The 20,177-nt window shown below is 54.3% G+C and overlaps 2 protein-coding genes across 2 annotated transcripts in view; both read right to left on the bottom strand.

Moving 5' to 3' along the window:
• The window catches only part of PEX11A (peroxisomal biogenesis factor 11 alpha), a 96,421-nt gene that overhangs the window by 25,422 nt on the left and 50,822 nt on the right, over nt 1-20,177 (bottom strand). The window lies entirely within an intron of this gene.
• Nucleotides 5,670-14,233, bottom strand: RHCG (Rh family C glycoprotein). The gene is made up of 10 exons (XM_049811943.1): nt 14,023-14,233; nt 10,457-10,643; nt 9,829-9,979; nt 8,910-9,057; nt 8,343-8,509; nt 7,535-7,672; nt 7,042-7,178; nt 6,380-6,504; nt 5,939-6,012; nt 5,670-5,735 (listed from the first exon to the last, which is right to left on the bottom strand). Exons 1-10 carry the CDS (start codon nt 14,231-14,233, stop codon nt 5,670-5,672), a joined length of 1,404 nt encoding a protein of 467 aa, XP_049667900.1.

Raw genomic sequence — 20,177 nt, 5'->3', positions numbered from 1 at the left:
GGGCACGGAGCAGCCTGCGGCTGGCGGGAGAAAAAAGGGTCTTTTCTTGTCGGTGAAAGATTCATCGTTGGGCTGAAAGTGGCCCCTCCCCTCTTTCAAATACTTGTCAGCAGGGAGAATACAGCTTAGATACTGGGCTGATCAGATCATGGCTAATCTGTTATTCCTGGCCGCGAAAACTGCCGGAAGACTTTCAAACAACTTCACTGGGAGTGTGTGCGGCGGGAGGGAGCAGGCAAGAGATGCTGAGCTGCTGGCAGCCCCATGCCGGCATCCCAAGGGCATCTCCTGCTCATGTGGGGAAGGCAGTACCGGTCCCCCACCCCGTGCCGGCTGGGGCTGGCAGCACCCTCTGTGCCACAGGCAGGGGTGACAGAGGGGAAGGGGTCAGTGCTGAGAAGTGGGAATGGAGGAGATGGATTGGCCAAAGCATCCCCTGCCATGAGAACCAGTCTCTCCTGGTTGCATGGCTTTATCTCTCAAACCAGGTGGTTTGGAGGTGTTTGTCACTGTGGAAGGACATTTGCCATCTGTACCTGGGAGCCTTGGCGCTGAAGAGAGAGTACCAACAAAAATGTGGACAGCTCGGAGAAAGGTGCTTTCCTGGTTACTTCCTCCCTCTGGGCTGAGATGTTTGCAAGGGAAAAAAAGTAGACCAGGCAAATAAAAAAATTCATACTCAGTGGTTTGCAGGAATTTCACGTGCTGGCCCAGATTCTGTTCCTGTACATGGGGGTACATCAAAGAGTTGCAGTTAGGAAGCACACTCACAAATATTCCCTACACATCCTCCTATGCCCAGCACTGGGGCCAGTGTGGGCAGCCAGCCTAGGGGACAGTGGCAATGCACTCTTACAGCCAGGAGCCCACTTCTCCCTACAAAACCCGGGTAGATGGAGCTGCTTTAACCATTGTCACTGCACACACAGGTAAGACATGATGCCCAGACCTGGCACATGCTGCTCTGCCTCTCCCCAAATGGCCTGCTTGCCCATGAATTTTGCCCATGTGCCTCGCCCTACTCCCTAACTCTCTTGCTGCTGCTGCCTTGCCCTGCTGCATACTGCTGCCAGCCTGGCTTTAGCCCTAAATCTACCTCTTCTGGGCTCAGCACTAACCATGGTTATTGTACAGGACCTGCTGTGGAAATGGACCCTTGGTGGGATGGCTTGCCTGTGATGGAAAGGAAAACTACCCTCAAGTGGTTCAAGCTGATGGGAGCCTGTGGGAGGGGGATGGATGCCCAGCGAGCCTGGGGACTGGCTCGCACCCCGGCAGGCTCCTCTTAGTCAGGAATAATTAATTACCTTCTCGAGGATCTTAGCTTCAGCCCTTCCCTGTTCATGCCCCAGCCCAGGAGAGGAGGGAGGGAGGAGACGGCAGCGAAGAGGGTAGAGAATTAATTGGACATTGTGTTGGGAATCGCCTCCTGGTTGCTGTCAATCTTGGGAGTGAACAGCCTCTTGTCTCACTCAATAGGAACTTTATATGGTCCTTTAATCCTTCAGTCCGTATTGTCAGAGCTTCCCCCCTCCTCCTGTCTCTCCTTCCCACCGCAGGACTTTTGATGACCCCAGCTGTCTGAGGCAATACAAAGAAGCCCCTTAACTAACACCCTGTGATCTATACAGGCAATAAAGAGGCTCCCCTTGACAAGGATTTGCGGGCAGAATATATGCAAATGCTGGGAGGTGCACGGGTGGGGAGGTGTGCTGAAAAAAAAGCCGCCGCACAGCAGTGCATGGCTCCCAGCCCTGGGGATGTGGTGGTCCAAGTGGGGATGTGGTGCAGGTGAGAGATGGCCAGAGAAAACCAGGGCTGGCCGGGGCTGGCTGGGCATTGCACACTCCGCCATGGGCTAAAGCAAACAGTAGCGCCCCGTTCAGCTGGGCTGCAAGGCCAAGGCATCCATGGGCATGTAGATGGGGGGGTCCTGGCCCGTGCCCCCCTGTGCTTTGCTCCTCATCGGCCACCTCCTGAAGTCAGGAGGCCATGCTCCTTCCCACATTAGCACATGAATGGGGTTAGGGGTGGGGGGAGGCGGGAAGGGGGGCAAGCCCCCACTGTCCACTCAAGCAAACAATTTGGCTAGCAAATTGACATAATTACAAGGGACAGAGAGAAAAGAAAGGCGAGCCCCCTCCCCTGCGCTCCAGAGGGCCCGACCCCTGCCGAGTTACTTAGACCCTTTGTGCGACTCAATGCTAGGTACTGATGAGGGGACGTATGCCCTTTTCAAGGGCCCTAAGCGACCGGCTGCCCTAATCTGATTACAATTTACAGCGCTCCTTCAGAAGGGGCTGGAGCAGTGCTCACGCAGGCCTGGACACGCCGGGTCTGACAAACGCACGTGCTCGCACCAGCGCAAAGGTAGACGGACGTGCACGGGAAAGGTAGATGGATGTGCACGGCAATGCTGTGGCCAGCAGGCCGGCACATGTATATGAGGGCACGCCGGCACTGCTGGCAACATGGACAACGTGGTTTTCAGTGCTCTGGTTGCGTGTGGTCAAGAAGGCTGAAGGCACATCTGTGGGGACACAGCTTTGCACACATGGGCACACTGCCAACAGGAGATCTGCTATGGTCAGCATGTGGGGCATGCAACGAGCCCATTTGAGCCCAAATCTGGGGCTTGCGCAATGTGCCTGCACCCACACCCAGGCACACCAGCACACACATGGGCACAGATGTAAGCATGTGACTCCCCTTCTCGTGGGCAGGCTCGCAGACAGGGATCCTCTGCAGAGGCATGGGGGTCCCCACCAGGAGTGGGGGACAGCAGAGGTGAGCAAAGCCCTTCCCCCAAAATTTCTGCAGCAGCTCGCAGGAGCGGGAGTGCAAGCAAAGCCTACCACCTGCCTATTAAAAGCGGGATTAAACGATGCTGTCGCCCCCCCCCCCCCCCGCTCTCCTTAACATCATCCCCTTGGGGAAACCACCACCTTTACATGAGATTTTCCTTCTTTTTTTTAAACCTCTTTTCTGCTCTGTGCCCAATAGAGCTCAGGGGATTAGCAGCCAGGCTGGGCCTTCCAGCCTTCTTGAAGGCAGGTTGTTTCAACCAGCCCCCCCATGGGAACCTGCCTGAGGACAACTTTGGTCAATGCCTTCGGTGCTTCCCAGCCAATTTGTACCACCTAATCCCCGCGGGTATCGACAGCCCCTTTCTCACACGTCCTCCCGCCAATCCTCTGCTCCTTGCGCTCCCCTGTTGAGAAACCCTCTGTCCACTGCTGGGGCCGCGACCGCACTTCAAACACGCCAGCCCGACCCCACCATTGTTTGCCAGGGAATTAAAACTGCAAGGCCAGCCCCAGCGAGTGATTTAGGTACTGAGACCAGACTGAGCCCCGCAAGAGCATAGGCAATAAAATGCTTCACTGCCCAGCAGCCTGGGCAATTTAGGTGTCTTCCCACGAGGAGGAGGCAGAGCCCAGAGGGACGAGGAGTGGGGTTGGGGCTCCTTCTGCTGGCACGTTCACATGGGGCAGGACCATCTCCCAGTGCTCACTGATCTGCCCCACCAGAAATGCAGGCTGGCCACCTTGCTAAAGCAATGACGGTCACTCAGTTTTTGCCATTATGGGCCCTTGCAAGCTACTGGGAGCAAAGGCTGGAGGCCATGGGGGCTGGATGCACAGCTGGATGCTGGCTTATCTGGGACATGGCCAGAGATCAAGTGGGGTGAGACAGAGGAACAGTGGTCCAGTGAGGCAGTAGGAAATGAAGTACACAGAAGGTCTGCTTCTGTTTACAGGTTTTGCAGACTTGGGGCAAAAAGTTTAGAAGTCACGTTTTGAAATGAGATTGGCTACAGTGCCTGTCACTAAACATCCCTGTGGTGGTTTCTGACAGGCTCTCTGGATGAAGCTGTGAGCAGAATATGGCTGTTACATTCTTCCCCCAGTGCAAAGAGGCTGGGAGGAGATCTCATTCCTCCAGCGGAAACCAGCACAGGGAAATCAGGAATTGCCCTTCATCTTCCCATCCGTGCCCTGGGGCAAGGGAGCAGCTCAATGTACGCTCAGCCTTGTCAGGGATCATTCTCCAGAGACCATGTCTAACCCCTGTCAGACCTGCCTTTGCCATCATAAAAGAATATACAATATACCACCAGCTGGTGAGAGGGCTAGAGCTCCTGATGGCCAGCTATGATATTTCTGCATTTCCCCTTAGCCAACAAGCCATTTCCCTGCCTCCCATGCCACTGCCCTGCTTGAGACCATTCCTGTGTACGATTTCAAGCCTTTTGTTATTTTGTTACTCTTCTTTTTTCAAGGGCTCCGTTGTCTCAGGCCAAACAGCAGCAATGCTGGTTCAGAAGACAGCATCTCCTGCGCCTGGCTGTCCCTGTCCCCATGGCAGGGGAACACAGTGTTTCGGTGCCTCCTCCTCTGTCACAATGTTTTTCAGCTCCACCAAGCAAAGTGTCCAATTAGAGCAGAGCCTCTTGCTTCCATCTTTGCCGACATTTAATTAACATGCTGCTGCTGGCAGCCGCTGACAAATTCCAGAAACATGTTGTAAAGGGGTTTTGTCTTTACCCAGCATGGAAAATGAGGGTGTCATATCCCAAGGGGATGTGAATAGCTACTTTTGACTTCCCCCCCAGGTGTGAGAATTACAGCTAGACGCGGTGAAGAGACCTATCAGCCCTCCTACCTCCTTTTTTCCCCGTTTTTCCTCTCCTGCTCCTCACATCATATCACCCTGGAAAACATGCAGGTTTTAGGCCTGATTTTCATTCCTGTCTCTTCCAACTCTGGCTGAAGCCTGACGGTCTGGTTAAGAGGCAGGGGCTGTGCTCTGGCTTTGGGCTTTTACCACCAGGATAGCACTGGTAAGCGGAAGGAGTGGTCTGATGACACTGGAAGAAATGGCTGAAACCAAAGAAGAGGAAAGGGTCATGCCAGCCTGCGCTATATGCACAAGCAAGGCTCCCAAGGAGCTGATGGAGGCCTCAGTACAGCAGGTCAAGAGGTGATGGAGGAGGCACGTAAAAGTATAGACAGGCTCAAAGCTGGCCCTCACCCAGGCCTTGGGTGGCAGCATGAGTGCAGGGACAGCTGCTGCACCCCCCCACCCCCCCCCCCAAAAAAAAGCACCAGCCTGGCCTGTGCTTCCCACACGGGCTCAGCCCCTACACTGGAAGGTCTGGCTGCTGCTTCCAACTGCTGTATTTTAAGGCGTCGGGTGCTAAGCCAAGGGTCTCCACAGCCTGCGCTATCCCCACATTGCCATCACTCGTGCATCCACTTTGGCCCCTGGGCACCAGGAGTGTCCCAGGGCCTCCACTTTACCCCCAGCAGCCAAGAGCTCTCCCAGTAGCTGCTCTGTGCCAGCAGCGGGAGAGACAGGGTCTGGGTGACATCCCATCCTGCTCCACTACTGACGTAAGGGAGTACAGGCCTGGAAAGAAGAACACACGTTTTTATTTTATTCACAACAGCTCGTTACAAAAGCGGGAGAGAAGGCAGAGCCGGGTGCCTCGTCGTCACGGGGAGAAAACGAGCCTTCACCTACCCGCAGCAGGGCCCGGGGTCCCGTGCTGGGGGAAGAGGCCGGCGGGGGCAGCCCCGCAGGCGGGAAGATGGCGGACAGCCCCGCCAACACCCCTGAGGGGGCAGCGCCCTTGGCGGGGGGGGCGGCGGAGAGCCCCGGGCAGCTCAGGGCGAAGCGGGCTTGTCAGGGTTGTGCATGTGGTACACGTCGCTCTCCTCGTCCTCCGGCACCTGCGGCGCGGCAGAGCCCCCTCAGCGCCGCGCCACGGCCGCCCCTCACGCCGCGGGGCGACAGCGCCATCTTGTGCCTCCCGCCCCCTCCGCCCCGCTCCCGCCCCCTCCGCCCCGCTCCCGTCGCCGGCCTCGACCCCGAGCCCCGCCTCAGCGCCTCGGCCCGCGGCAGGGCCAGCCCGCCCGCTTCCCTCCCTCCTCACCTCCCAGTAAACGTCGTCCTCAAAGCAGTTCTCGGTGGCGGCGTCGCCCCAGACTGGCAGCCTCAGGATGGCCCCTGGAAGCGGGTGGGCGGGGCGGTGGGCAGGGGGCCATAATGCCGTGTGGGATGCAGGCAGGTGCGGATGGCCGGAGTCCACCCATGCCGGCAGCAAAGGGGGCAAATGCAGCCCTGGCATGGTGCTCGGTGCCGATCCCCCCTTTTCTCCAAACCCGTTTGACCTTGCTCCCCCCTTGGCTGCCCAGTTTCCCCTGCTCCTATGGTCCCACTGCAGGGCATCCAAATGTGAGCAATCCAGGGGCTGCAACCCTTGCAATGCAAGTGGGAAGGGCGCATCCAGCCACAGGCAGGAGTCCGTGGATGCCTCCATTTCAGCCACAGGCTGGACTCAACCCTCCCCTCTCCGTGCTCCCCTCCTGCTTACCCACAAGGGCCCCCCCGGCAAAAGCTATCAGCAGAGACACCACAATGCCGGCCGCCTGGAACCCTCCCTGGACGCTGGGTGTCCGCGTCTGGTATGTGCCGGTGAAGTCAAATGCCTTGATGAACCTGCCGAGGGTAGAAATGGCAAGGATTGCTCCCGGCAATCTTCCCCAGATCTGGAAGAACCACGTTGTCCTGCTCCCTCAGGGACTCCTCCCTAGCCCCATCCCTCTTCTGCAACGGACCAGGAGAGTGTTGCAATGACACAAAAGACCGCTCATTTCCTTGTCCTCTGGCCCCTGGCAAAGCTTTATCTAGGAGGAGCCCAAAATACAAACATTTCTTTTGTATTTCAGACCTTCAACCTTACCTGACCCCCCAAAACAACACAGGGATGGAGGGAGGAGCACCTCCCCACCCACTGTGCCCCAGAATAATGCCAAGCAGTAGGGTTGTGGCTCACTTTTTGAGGCTACCAGAAGTCAGCTGCAAGAAATGAGTCTTTTACACTTCAGTAAGCCCGACGCTGTCAGCGCACCCCATGTTTTTGAGGGGGAAAAGGGCAACTGAACAATTAACAAGGTCTGTTAATTCCTCCTTGCTCCCAGCCCGAGAAGCCCCAGGTGAAATCTATTCTCAGGGAAGATTTTCAAGCTGTCTTACCCTTCCTTTCCATATACATCCTCCGTGGCTGCAGCTGCAGTGATGGCCCCCACAATGCCCCCAATGAGGCCCGGCATGGCGTGGAGGTTGTGGATGCCGCATGTGTCCTGGATGTGCAACCTGGACTCTAAAAAAGGCTGAGGGGAAGGGACGCAGAGGGAGATCAGGGACATGAGCACAGCCCTGGAAAGGATTAATTTCTTCCATGGAGGACTGGGATAAACAGAGAAGGAAGAGTGGTATTGTGTCCCATCAAAGAGCTAAGGGCTTGTAGACAAAGATGTAAGCCAAGCTCAAGACAAAATAACAACATGTCCTCCAAACAGTCTCCTATTGTGAGACTGAACCTTCCTGAGCATTTTGGGGCAGTAAATGGAGTCAGAAGCGCATCTACATAAAGAACGGTGGAAAGCAGTAACCCTCAAAGGGAAGTGAATCCATTTCTGGTCTCCTTAGCAGGACCAGGGCTGCAGACCCTTAGAGCAGAACTCACCGTGAGGTAGACATACCCCACCGTGGACACGATGCCACAGATGAACCCGACAATAAGGGAGCCGTATGGAGTCAGCATCATCTCCGCACTGGTGCCCACGGCCACGCCGCCTGCCAGCGTTGCGTTCTGGATGTGGACCTGCAGAAGTAACCGCCCTGTGTTGGCATCTCGGGGAGATGCAATTGCTCAGGGATGGTGCAAATGGCAAAGTGGGAGAATCAGCTCTGAAAATGTTTCTAGAGGAAATATCAGAGCCCATTTTCCTGCTTGGTGAAAAACAGGAGAAGAACAGGCAGCCTCTGTCTGTAGCACAGGCACACATAGACTCCTACTCCCTGTACCACACACATTCTTTGCATCCACAAATCTGGGTGGGGAGTTGTGATGAGATGGAAATTGTCTCACCCATGTGTCATGCAGGCTCTGCTGTCACAGAGACATGTCACCCACACACATAACACGTACAAGTCAGCCCCCCGATTGCTCACGAGCTGCCGCGCAGGCCCTGCTTGCCAAACATGGCTCTGCAACATGCCTATCAGTAGCTCTCTGGGCAGAGCAAGTCCAGTCCCTGCTGTGACTTAGGTCCACCATGTGCAGGGCATCAGCCTACACATCAAGCAGTGCAGGACTCACTTCCCACTTGCTTATTTTCAATATAGGCTCTGGGTTTCTGCTTGGATGCTGGTTTCACCATCATCCACTGAAACTCTGTATCTGTTCAGCAAAGGACAAGTGCCAATCATTTCCTGAACCCTTGATCAACTTCATTATAAGTCCCCTGGGCAGTACAGGGCTCTCTGCTTACCATGTCAAGCTTGCCTTTCTTCTGCAGCATGCTGGAGAAGGCCACTGTGGTGAGGACACAAGCGGCCAGTGAGCAGTATGTGTTAATGGCAGCCCGGTGCTGGGCATCCCCGTGATCAGAAATTGCTGAGTTAAAACTGGGCCAGTATATCCATAGATACAGGGTACCTGGTGGGATGGGAAGGAGGGGATGAAGAAGAGGCGGGGAAAAGAGAGAGTACAGGGATTGAAAAAAAACCCCTCTAAAGAAGATCTTTCTGCACAGGGGGAAGTTAAATCCCATAGTCCTGCTCCCCCGGAGCTGCACCCTCCCATGATGGGACCAGCATCAGGAGGGGCTGGCACAGAGGGGGAATCAAAACACGTCCTTGTCTTCCCAGGTACCATCTCAGTCCAGCCACTAATGAAGGGAGCTGAGTAGCTCTGAGAGGTGGAAAATGGGGATACAGAGCTTCGCAGCCCCAGTTCCTGGTTCCAGTTTGTTTTTTTCAGAGACACAGGAGGGACAAGTCCTCTGCAGCCGAGTGGTCCACATGCACCAGCACCCCTGAGTTGGGGGCTGACTCACCGATCATAGCGAAGAGGTCGGAGTGGTACACAGAGCCCTGTTTGTCCTTACTCTGCTCCAGGTTGGGTCTGTACAGGATGCGTGTCACTGTGAGGCCAAAGTAGGCTCCAAAGGTGTGAATGGTCATGGAGCCACCTGCATCCTTAACCTGCAGCCATGGGAAAACAGAGGTTTGCTTCTGGAATCACCACTCATTATGCAGCTGAGGTCTGGTCTGCATCATGCCCACCTTGTCTGCCCACTCATTTTTCCAGCCTGCACTCAGTCATGGGGAGAGGTGGATAAAAATGCTCTGGTCCTGCTATCTATCCTCCTTGCTTGGTCCCATGCATGGCCATGGCATTTCTCTTAGCTTTCCCTTGGAAGGCATCGAGGCAGAGGGGAGTTTCTGACCTGTCCCAATGGCAGTGGGTTGCAGCGATAGCCAGGTTGGCTCCCAAGTGCACTCAGGTCTTCTGGGAGCTCATTTGCTTCCCAGTCATTCAAGCCCTCTCTCGGAGGGCAGGAACCCTGCCTCTGGAAGCAGACATCTCATCCTTTTTGTCACTTGATTTCCTTTTACACAATGCCCATATTCCAGCAGGGAAAACAGATGAGAGGGAGATCTCAGGCACGAAGAGAGTGACTGGTCCCTTGTGCTAAGACTTCTTGTCTGCCTCAGGAGCTGTGGCAGAGGGACCCAGTGTTCTTGAATTGCCAGGCTTGTGTATAAAACCCCAGAAGATCTCCCTTTTCAGGGAAGTACCACCCGCTGACCCCCTCCTTCATAATCTGTCTACTTTTTCTGCCTGAATTCTTGCATTTCAAATGCTTATGAAGGCAGTGCCTTCATAAGGGAGTGCCCATAGCAAAGGGAGACAATTTGGAGAGATGCAGAGAGGGAGGAGCAGAACAAGGTGGGTGCTGCCTAAAGCCTTACATGAAGCAGGTTGAGGAGGATGTACTCATTCACCGCGAAGAGCGTGACTTGAAACAAAGTCATGATGAGGAGCTGTATGGGGCTGGTTTTGCCCAGGATGGCCCCAAAGGCAATGCACACAGAGCCCACACAGAAATCAGCATTGATCAGGCTGGAAGAGGGGAAGGAAAATTGTGGTTTAATAAGGAAAAGCTCTTCTGTAACTCACCCTCACCCATCCCCAGCTCTAGAGTTCCCCCTTGAAGACAAATAGGTGATTAGGAGAGAGCCCTCGATTTCCCACTGACCTTCCTCCCAACTTTACATACTCTCCAGGAAAGGTGCTTTCCCCAAAATTATTTAAATAATGTGGAATATATGTGTTCTATGCGCTGGCATCCATGGTGCTTGGCCTGGGATTAAGGGGTGATGCTCATCTCACATTTCCCTTTGAGCAGTACCACCATAATGGCAGGTACCTTTGGGCTAAAAGGTGGAAAGCAAGTGGAGGTATGCAGAGGGAAGACAACATTTGAGAGACTTGTTTGCACATAACAGAGGGACAGGCACTGCCAGCTGCTTGGCTCCCATCCCAGTTCTTCCACTGGCCAGTCAAGAGGTGGCATCCCAGAGCCCATCTCCTCCTTACTTCTCCACCCCAATGAGGATCTTCCCGCTCTTGAAAGAGTGGAACCAGCCTTGCATCAGGAGAGCCCACTGGATCCCAAAGGCAGCAAGGAGGAAATTGAAACCCACGGCTCCAAATCCGTAACGCTTGAGGAACATCATGAGGAAGCCAAAGCCCACAAAGATCATCACATGGACGTCCTGGAAAGCTGTACAGAGGGAAGGGACCATCAGCTCTGTGGCAACACCAGGGCTGTGAATGCTATTTGAATTTGGTTGTGAAAGGAAACTAACCACATCAGTGGCAGTAGGGGGGAAATTCAAGAGAAAATGTGTGTTTGTCCCATGTCCCCACATTTCTAAGTCTGAAAATGGCTCAGTTTTTGGAAACTGTTTTTAGGTTAAAAGGCTCAGTCTTGAAAGTAAAAATATTTATTAAAAGCTGTGTGCAAGAAAAGACCGGAAACTAATGGAATGTACAAAGGAAAACATTTTTCTATTCAGATTGTTTTTTCCTCTTCTGCAAAAAAACTTAGAAAATGTCACTTAAAATGAACAGTGAAATTCTGTTGAAAACACATGAATGGTTGTTTTGGGTAGATCCATCCAATGCAGGGTCCTGGTGATGGCTCAGAGGAAGAAGAGTACAAGAACAAGGGAAGTTTACAAATACATTTTTAAATGCCACTGAAATTAGTGGCAAAATACCCTTGAGACCAGGATCCCACCTTGTGAGATTTTGAGTGCTTAAACCAGAGAGACCCAGTTCTTCCCACAAATGTTCAGACCTGCTAACTTGAGCCCCTCAGATGCCCTTCCCTGGGGGAAACCAAATGTGCATAAGCCTCTTGAAAGAACTTCTCGGTGCAGTAAACCTGCTGTACTTTTTAATGCTGCACGTTTCTATCAGATAAGCATCACTCTGCAATTAAGTGAGCTGAAACACTGCATACTTACAAAGTGAACCATGCAAACCCTCACACTGGAGGCCACTCTGCCCATGAAAAGAGCAGGAGACCCAAGGCTGGGATCCAATGCTAGGAGATTCCCACTATCAAACCTGCACTGTAGAACAGGTAAACACAGCATTGACGGAGCTATGCCAGCAAGTTCTGCATTATGCAGCGCACAAACCATTATAGTCACTATAACCAGCAACATCTGTGCACCACAGAGAAGGCATAAGCTCAGGGCAAAGGAAATTCAGCGACTGAGAATCTACTCTACCCTGAACCTGTGCTGAAATCCAGCAGCCCCAGATCCGCTCCTGCAGGGACAGTGGGGTTGTATCTGCTGCTTCCACTAAGGGATGGGTAAGGATTTGGGTGAGGTGTAGCTCTGCAGAAGCCGTGGCTTTTGTCCTTTGGTGCTTTACAAGATCTTGCAATTTGTTTAAGGACAAGCATTTGGACAGGCTCCAGAAATGTAATGCCATGTTGCCAAGACAGGTTAATCTGCTTGGTTTTATAAATGCCCCCCATGCCTATGAAATCACTCATCAAAAAAGAAAGGAGACGAGATCTGTAGCTGGCACTGTTCAACAGAGGTCACTTCAAATGCACTTCTCTGCATGTCCTAAGAACCAGTCTTCCTAACTCTGGTTTTACCATACAATCCCACAGACTTTCCCTCTGCAGCTGTATTTCTTCTCCCCACCTCTCTTCTCCAGTGTAAGCAGCACAATACACAGCTAGAATTATCTGCTGCCATTTGCATTATATATTCTCACTTTTATCCTAAAAGCAGAAATACACAGGTCAGAGTTAAAGCTGCGGACTGTGTGCCCTCTGAAAACACAAAGGATCCCCACTGTAAAAAACACAGGAGGAGGAGCAGGTCTTCCTTCAAACTCCATCCAGTCTAAAGCCTTTTTCTAAAACTTGCATTTGTTTTTCCTTGGGAAGAATAACGTTGGCATTGCTGAGAGGCAGCCCAGGCACTGCCATGCCCTAAAGGTTTTGTGACCCTGCTTTTGTGGGAGGACAATTGCCATCACTATTGAGAGGAAGTGTTTGGGCTTTGGGAATGCTACCTGTGCAGAAGAATGTAATTTTTTTTTCCCTAGAGAGCAGATGAGTCACCCATTAGGGAATATCAATGTGCGATTCAAAATGAGAAGGAATTGTCTCACTGACTGGACCTGGCAATTGGCACCACTGACACAAACATTCATAGGCTTCCCTCTGCCTGCCTTTCCAATCATCTCTGGGCTCGGAAGACCTGTCAGTTTGTCACTCTTATCCCAATGCCATTGCGAACAGGTCCTATGGACAGCGGTGGTCGCAGATACATTAATACAAATGATCCTTCGGTGTTCAACCATTGCACTCTCTTCTGAGCAGTGCTGGATGGACACAGGGATCAAAATGCCAGGGCTTGGCTGCCTTGCCATGTTTGTCCATCTTTGCAGAGAGAGAATATTTCTGATTAGATAATGGAGAAAAATGAGCTGTGCTTTTGGGCACGTGAGCCCTTCCTCGGGTTTGAAACAGAAACATAATTCAAAGCTCAACAGAGTTAAGCAGTTGCTCTTAGGTTGATTTAGTTGCGTGAATCCATGTAGCCATTTGAGGGGGAATATTTGTGCTGTGGAGCAGGGGTGGGAGATGAGGATGGAAAAGATGTCATGCCCTTAGCTCCTACAAGCTCTTTCTTGGACCACTGATGTCCTCCCAGCACATCAGTGACAAGAGCAGCCCTCAGGCACTGCTGCTGCTTCATGCCAACCAATGTGCAGTTGGTCCCAAGGGCAGATCTCAAGAGAGAGCCCAGAGCAGCCGCCCCTGTACACTAACCCAGAGGCTGGCTGAGCAGCAGGTTTCTGCAAGCAAATCCTTTTCTGAACTAGCTAATCCTTAGCAGCTACAGGTTTCTATAGCTCCTTTGATTTAGCAGGTGTTTTTAATGGAAATGTTCTAAATAGATGCATGACTCAGGCCTGTTGCTTCCTTGGAAACAATTGCCTACAGAAGCAGCCTGTTCTGAATGGCTCACAGAGATGACCAGCCCTGGAGATCAAAGCCGGCCAAAGGCACCACCTGGCCAGAAGGGCTTTAACCACCTGAATAGTCCCTGTGGCAATACGATGCAGTGACCCAAGAACCTTGGGAACCTGGCAGGTTAGGAGGACTCCAGCATCAAAATGCTGGTAGCTAAAGAGTAATTTACTAGTGAGGGGGAGGACGTAGGAAGGGGAGGAAGATGTCACAGGATCTCAACAGCCATTCCTCTGTATGCACAGAAAAGCTTGCTCTGATCCAGAGCTGAGGGAGGGGGCAGCAAGCCGAAACTTGCAGGGTGCTGGGAACACGTCAGCCCTATTCCTGGAAAAAAGACGTCACGTACTGGTGTCACGGTACCCTGCTGACAGAGCCCCAAGAGTACTGGAAGGCCACAAGGCTTTTCTCTTGCTCTTTGGCGTACCCCAAACCAGCCTGAAGGCAAGAGCCTGACTTTCCAGCGATCGGTGGATATGTCACCTCTGACAGGCTCTGCCGTGGGCTGGGCTGGGATGGATGCGATGGGCTGGGCTGGGATGGATGGGGTGGGGACCAGCCAGCATCACGACAACGCTTCCCGAATACTCACATGGGTATCGGAAGTAGAAATCGTTCTCTATGTCGCTGGTCAGGTTCATCTCTCGCTTCTCTTCCTCCCAGTGCGCATCAGCTTCGGGGCCGAAGCGCACGAAGACCCCGAAGAGGACGATCATGGCCACCTCCCAGAGGAGGCATACGAGTGGGAGCCGCCAGCGCATGTATGTGTTCTTCGCCATCCCCTGGTGCCTCGGACGCTCCATCCACAGGGATCCCCAGGGGCCCAGCAGACCGTGTGAGCCCGCAGTGCCTGGCCAAGGCTGGCGACATATATAGGTTGGAGAGGGCGAGGTGGGGCCCAGGGAGGTGCCTGCAGCAGGATCACGTTTCAGGAGCTTCAGCGGGCTTGCTCCTCTCGCTCTCCCTCTTCCCTGGGAGGAGGAACAGGTCTCAGCCCCTTTTCTGTGAGCTGCTCCGAGGACCTCTGAGCCCTGCCTCCCCTGGGGACGAGTAGCCGTGGAGGCCAGTGCGAGTGGGGAGTGGAGCCTGGGCGTCCTGCCCCTTGCTCTGCCCAGCCCCACACCCCTTCCCTTCCCCTTGCAGGAGCACCCTGACCCCCGCCGCCCCAAGTGCCCTCCCTCCCTGCACTGGGTACTCCCCTCGCCACCCCCCCAGCTCTGCAAGCACCCTTCCCCAGCTGGGACTGAGGGTGAAGGCAGGGTGCCCCTTGCTCCAGCTCTCAGCTGTCCGCCCCTGTCTCATCGGGCACAGCAGCAGCCCCAGGAGGCCCTTTGTCCTGGGGTGAGACTGTCCTGCTCCTTGCTTTGCAGCGTGCATCCAGACAGTTGACTGCACCCTGTGAGCCAGGGTGGAGGTGAGCCCCATGCAGGGCAACTCCCAGAGCCTCTTGGGCAACAGAAAACTGTCACCAGCATCCGCTTCCTCCCGTGAGCCTCTGTCCTGGGTGCAGAGATGGGGGGACACAGCCTTGCTGCAGCGGGGGTCTGCCTGGGGCTGCCGGCCCCCTAACCAGAGTAGATGGTTCTCTCTGACCGAGAGCAAATGGGGCTGAGCCCAGGGGCCATGCTCCCTTCCGATGACCAGGAGAAGATGAGTTGTGGGGCCTCTCCACATCCCTGCCAGCAGCCTGAGTCACTGGGCTGGGCTTTTGGAAAAGCAGTCTGTGGGACAGTCCCAGGAGGAAGAGGAAGATATATGCTTCAAACCAAAAGCCAAGATCCTGCATGCATGCACAGGCATGCAATGGCCCTGCCAAGGCTGCCATATATCTATAAGGATGTTCAAGTGACATGCGTTCCATCATTTCCCAGAGTGATTTACCCAGCACATCCTCCTGGCAAGACAAGCTGGGCTGGGGCTGCATGAACCTGGGCAGTACTCTGAGATGGGGCTGGAGATCTCAGTGCTGCAGCCTAAATGTCCCTCCTCTGGTATGGGGCTTCCCTTAATTAATAAATGTAAACACAATACTCCTTTTTTCCCATGGTTTTGAACCATGTGCTCTTTCCCCAAAGAGCTGGGCAAGTCCTTCAAACAGATCCCAGCTCCTTCCTCTGCCTGCAGATCCCTGAGATGCCTGTCAGTCTTCAAGAGATGAAAGACTGCAGCCCAGGCAAGCTGCCCAAATTTGCTGATGGCATCTAATTGTGGCCCGCAGGCTGAGCAAGTAGCACTGATTTCTGTGTTGATTAGGCAATAATTTGAGTTTATTAGTTTTTCTTGTTTGCTTTCTTCTCAAAATGACAGATGGCAGAAAAATGCTGTGGATGGTCTTAAAGAGACTGACAGCCACACAAAATCATTCTCCACACAAAATCATTCTCCAACCTCATTTAGGCCCTGTGCAGGCAGCAGGGCAGAGGCAGCTTTGGGAAGAGCTGGGGATATGCAGCTCAGGAGCACTTTTCTATGGCAGTGGAACCTGCTAGTGATCCAGACACACCAGGGAGGGTCAGCTGGGAGTAAGACAGCGAGTGAACCCAGACAGCAAGGGAATGCTGGACCACGGGAGAGCACCGGGGTGCAGGCTCCTTCCTGCAGCCCCAGGGGAGCACTGGGAGGTCGGGGCCGCAAACTTGTGCTGTGCTTGTCTTGGCAAGGGTCCAGACCAGCACCCCTCCCCTCCTGTCCATGCCTGGGCTGAGGAAAAGAGAACCCCATCTGCCTAGCCCTTACCCTGCATGAGCTGGCTGTGGCTGGACCGGGGTCGCTTGATGGAGACACCTAAAGCAAGTGGATGTTGCTGTTGTCCTGAGGACGGGCACTCCCTCGAGCAATGCTGCTTAGGGCCCACCCACTATGTTTTTGGGTCTCCCATTACACACAGTTCCTGCAAGGCAGTCTCAGCTGTACGCACCAGAAAAGAAGAGATCTCCAGCTAGAAAGAAACTGAAATCCCTAAACAATACCTGAGCCATAATTGCTAGAAGCAGTGTTGATAGTTGCATGTTCTCCTGCCAGCTACGTGGTAGGACCAGTCTTCAGCCCTACCCTAGAGCAGCTCTTAGACAGCTTGAGAAAGGCAACACAGGGGCACAGAGGAGCCTCTTATAACACAAGGGAACTTGCTAAGGTACCGTAGCCACCAGCTATTATGCTTTGTGACTACTCCTTAGCAGAAGAAACTAAACTGCTGAGCTTTTCTAATCCGTGGTCTCACTGAAATGGCAGTGTCCCCAGAAAAGCAGCTTGCGAAGCCCTTTCACAGCCCAGGAGGTAGCAGCTCTGTCCCACCCGCTGTCCCGTCCCTCTCCCCTGTGTCTGGAGGCCGAGGACAAAGGCTAATGGCTTTTCCGCTGGCCCCATAGTCTTACCTTGCTGCACTGCCTTGTGCTACCCCTCCTTATCAACCTGCAGATCAGTGCTTTGCTACTGCAGTTCCATCGCGGCTGGCATGCTCCACTGACTGCCCACGCTGTGAGAGCCCTTTAAAGGACCAGCTTCTCTCCAGGCGCCTTTGCAGGGCCAGGGCAACACTGGAAAGGCTGACAGGGCCGTGCCAGCACAGGTGCCTGCAGCGATGCTGGCAGGGTGCTTCCTATGGTGGGTTAGACCAAGCCCTTTGCATCCATCCTACGAGGCACCTAACTGTGGGGTAGGATGCATGGGGCAGATTTCACCATGCCCCAGTCACAAATATCAAGCTGCTTAAAAGCCCTGTTGGGAATTCCATGCCGCTGTGAGCCAGCGCAGTGCCTGCTGGAGGCAATGCTTGCCTGCTCCACCACTGAATTTGGCCCATCATGTCCAGCACCCATGAGTGGCAAGGTTTCCCCCAAAAATCAGTGGGATGACACTGGGGGAAGAGGAGCAGGTACGTTTGCCCTTCTGCTCTGGAGACATGGGAGTAGGGCTGGCAGCAGTCAAGTTTCAGTTGCCTTGGGAAGGCTCTGGGTGAGGGTTGTACAGTACTGGTCCCAGCTGGGTCTCTCCCAGTTTCTCACTTTTATGAGCACTAAAAATATTTGAGAGATGTAAAAACAAATTCTGAGGCACACAGAAATCCCTCCCTCTTGCCTAGAGGCCTCGGGGCAATTTCACCCTGGGGAGGAGGGAATGGGGGCTCCTTGGGTCACTGCGAACTGTCTCGGCAGATCTTATCGCAGCCAACGCTGGGCCAAGGCTCTGTGCTGGCTCTGAGAGGTGACTGCAAAGCCAAGGACTCCGAGAGCCTGGAGACACCCAGGGGAGAGCAGAGCTGGAAGCACCATCTCCACCGTCTGCAGCATTGTGGGTGCTGGCCTCACAGTCCTTGCCTGCTTACCCTCGCCTTTCACTCCTTTATCTCCTGGCAGTTCCAAGGATTCACTGGAGTGAGGAGAACCAGGTAAAACCAGGCAACACCAGAACTTCCCCAGAGGAGGGACGTGAGGCTGGGCTAGCCTACATGCAGCAGACAGCGATCCTTGCTCCTGACTGGATTTACCCCAGAGCTCATGCTGGCTTGCCTAGCTTGCTGGTAAGCAGAAGGGAAACAGATCAAATTCTTCTGGATTAAGACAGAGAACCAAAGAAGTTGCCCCCCAGGAGGCACCAGTGACCTTCCACGTCATGCTGCACCCACGCCAAAGCCACCTCCAAGGACTTTAACACCCAAGAAGCACAGTCAACTCTCCCAGCTGCCGCCTGCCCTTCCTGCAGCTTCGTCCCTTCTCAGACAACTGTCTGGAGATCCACCAAGGAGCCCTGTGCCCAGCTTGCCTTGCTCTCCAGAATTAGTGGGCAAAGCAGCAGCAGCCACTACCAGTAGCCTTTGTGCATGTGGCATGGAGAGGGCACTGGAAGATGACGATATGGAGAGGCTCAGAAGCCTTGATGCAACACAAGTGAGTCTCTGGGCATTGCCCAGCATCAAAGGTGACTCATTGCTTGTGCAGGTCCTTGAGGAGTGTCCAGAAACCAAAGTATCTGAGTCAATCCAAAACAAAACCTTTTTTGGCTGGCTCAGCAGAATGGCAAACAAACTTTCCACCTGGGCGGGAGAGAGTGGTGGTATGGTGGGAGATCAAACAGTTCATTTAGATCTGGGTTTTCTCAGCGCTTTTTTCAGCCCTCACCATTAAATATCACTTGGAGAGAAATGTTGGAAAAAGGTCAAAATAAAGCAAGACTTTTTTAAGTTAAAAACCCACTTATCTGGATCAAAGTGCCAACCAAACATGAGCCCAATTTACAAATGTTTTTTCCTGTGCCCTCTCCTTCCTCCCAAGAAACCACATTTAGCAGCAAGTAAATGATTGTCCAGAAAGAACCCAAGGGCTCTGAGAGAGAAGTCAGTGTCCTTGGGGAGCAGGCAGAGAGGGCGAACGTCTCTTTGAGCAGGGCAAGTGCGGGACAGTGCAAGAAGCAGAGGTGTGAGCGACTCCGGCTGTCAGGTTGGGAAACGTGCAGGTCACTGGGGCTCAGCCAACACTTCTGATAGCTCTCCCAAGAGTTGAATGGGCTTCAAGAGCAAATATGCTGGAGTGGGGAGGAAAGGAGCAGGGGGTTGAGCAGCCGGTGTCAATTCCCGCATCGGGAGCTGGCGGGCTTTGCTGGGAAACTCCCCCTGTGCCCCAAGTTTGTTTCTGGTCCCAGGTGGACCGTGATAAGGCAGGTTTTGGTCACAGTCTGCTAAGCATCCTCAGCGGGCTGCTGGGACGGATGCCAGTGGCTGGGCAATGGCAGCGGGAGCATGGTGGGGTTGGCTCTTCTTCAGAGCTCATACAGGAGAGTGATGTATTGATAAGCAGCATGAGATGTCTCACAGGGCCAAGAGCAGCCCCCAGCCAGGAGGAGGGACCCGTGGCTCCCCAGGGAGCCCACATCCGCAAGACCACAGGCTGCCCGCCACCCTTTCAACCAGGGAGACCTGGTGTCCTTCCCTTGCTCTTGGTGGCAGGTTACTCCTGCGCACCCGAGTGGATCAGCTCCTCGTTCCAGCTCATTAAACCTGCTTGCGTTCGTAGTCACCAGCGAAGCCAAGTGGGTGCTTTATTGCCCGCTTGTCTTTGTTGCTTTATAAATACGACTGGCTGCTGGTGACACTGGTTTAGGCTGGGGCATTCAAGCTCTGGAGAGAAGGGTGGTGTGGACATCTGGGCGGCTCTGGTCCGTGGGTCTTTCTCCTCCCTGTTACCCGGTGTGATCCATCCACACTTGGATCACACCTCGACCGCTAACACCCACGGGGTAAAGATGTGCTCCAAGACCTGCAGGGAGACGATGCTCGGGGGCAAGGCGGTTGACGACAACCCAGGGCCTTCGTCCTCCACCTCCCCAGGCGTCAGCCCCTCTCCAGGCGCCCCAACCGTACACCTTTTCACCCATACAGGCCCTGGGCTGTCCTTGCTGTCCTCCGGGGAGGCTCAGGGAGGAGGATAAGCCCTGGGGTGACACCTCCCGCGGGTCTGCAAGGACCTTCCGGGGGAAGGCTGTCCCTCCTGCCCTGGGCTGGGCCTGCCCGCGGACGGCCGATCGGCGACGGGGGCCGCCGCCGTGCCGGTTTGCGGGCTGGCGTTGACCTCTAGCGGCGAGCGGGAGCCTGCTCGGGTGCGGGGGGCGGGCCGGGGCGGGAACGGAAGGGGAAGCTCCTGCGGCTCAGCCCCGCGCCCGCCCTGCCTGCCCGCCGCCCCCGGCGTGTGCTACCGCTACCGCCGCCGCCGCCGCCCCTCCGGCTCTCCGGGCTCCGACGGCCGCGCCTTCTGC

This window comes from Accipiter gentilis, chromosome 10 (genome assembly GCF_929443795.1).
Source record: "Accipiter gentilis chromosome 10, bAccGen1.1, whole genome shotgun sequence".
Lineage (NCBI taxonomy): Eukaryota > Metazoa > Chordata > Aves > Accipitriformes > Accipitridae > Astur > Astur gentilis.
The sequence above is the reverse complement of the archived record's forward strand: the minus strand, read 5'-3'. Positions and strand labels throughout refer to the sequence as shown.

Coding starts and splice junctions, on each gene's coding strand:
- RHCG (XM_049811943.1), bottom strand. CDS start 14,233: ATGGAGCGTCCGAGGCACCAGGGGATGGCGAAGAACACATACATGCGC. Junction 8,510..8,909: donor CGACCTCTTCGCTATGATCG/GTGAGTCAGCCC, acceptor CCATCCCACCAG/GTACCCTGTATCTATGGATA. Junction 7,179..7,534: donor TGGGGTATGTCTACCTCACG/GTGAGTTCTGCT, acceptor CCTTCCCCTCAG/CCTTTTTTAGAGTCCAGGTT.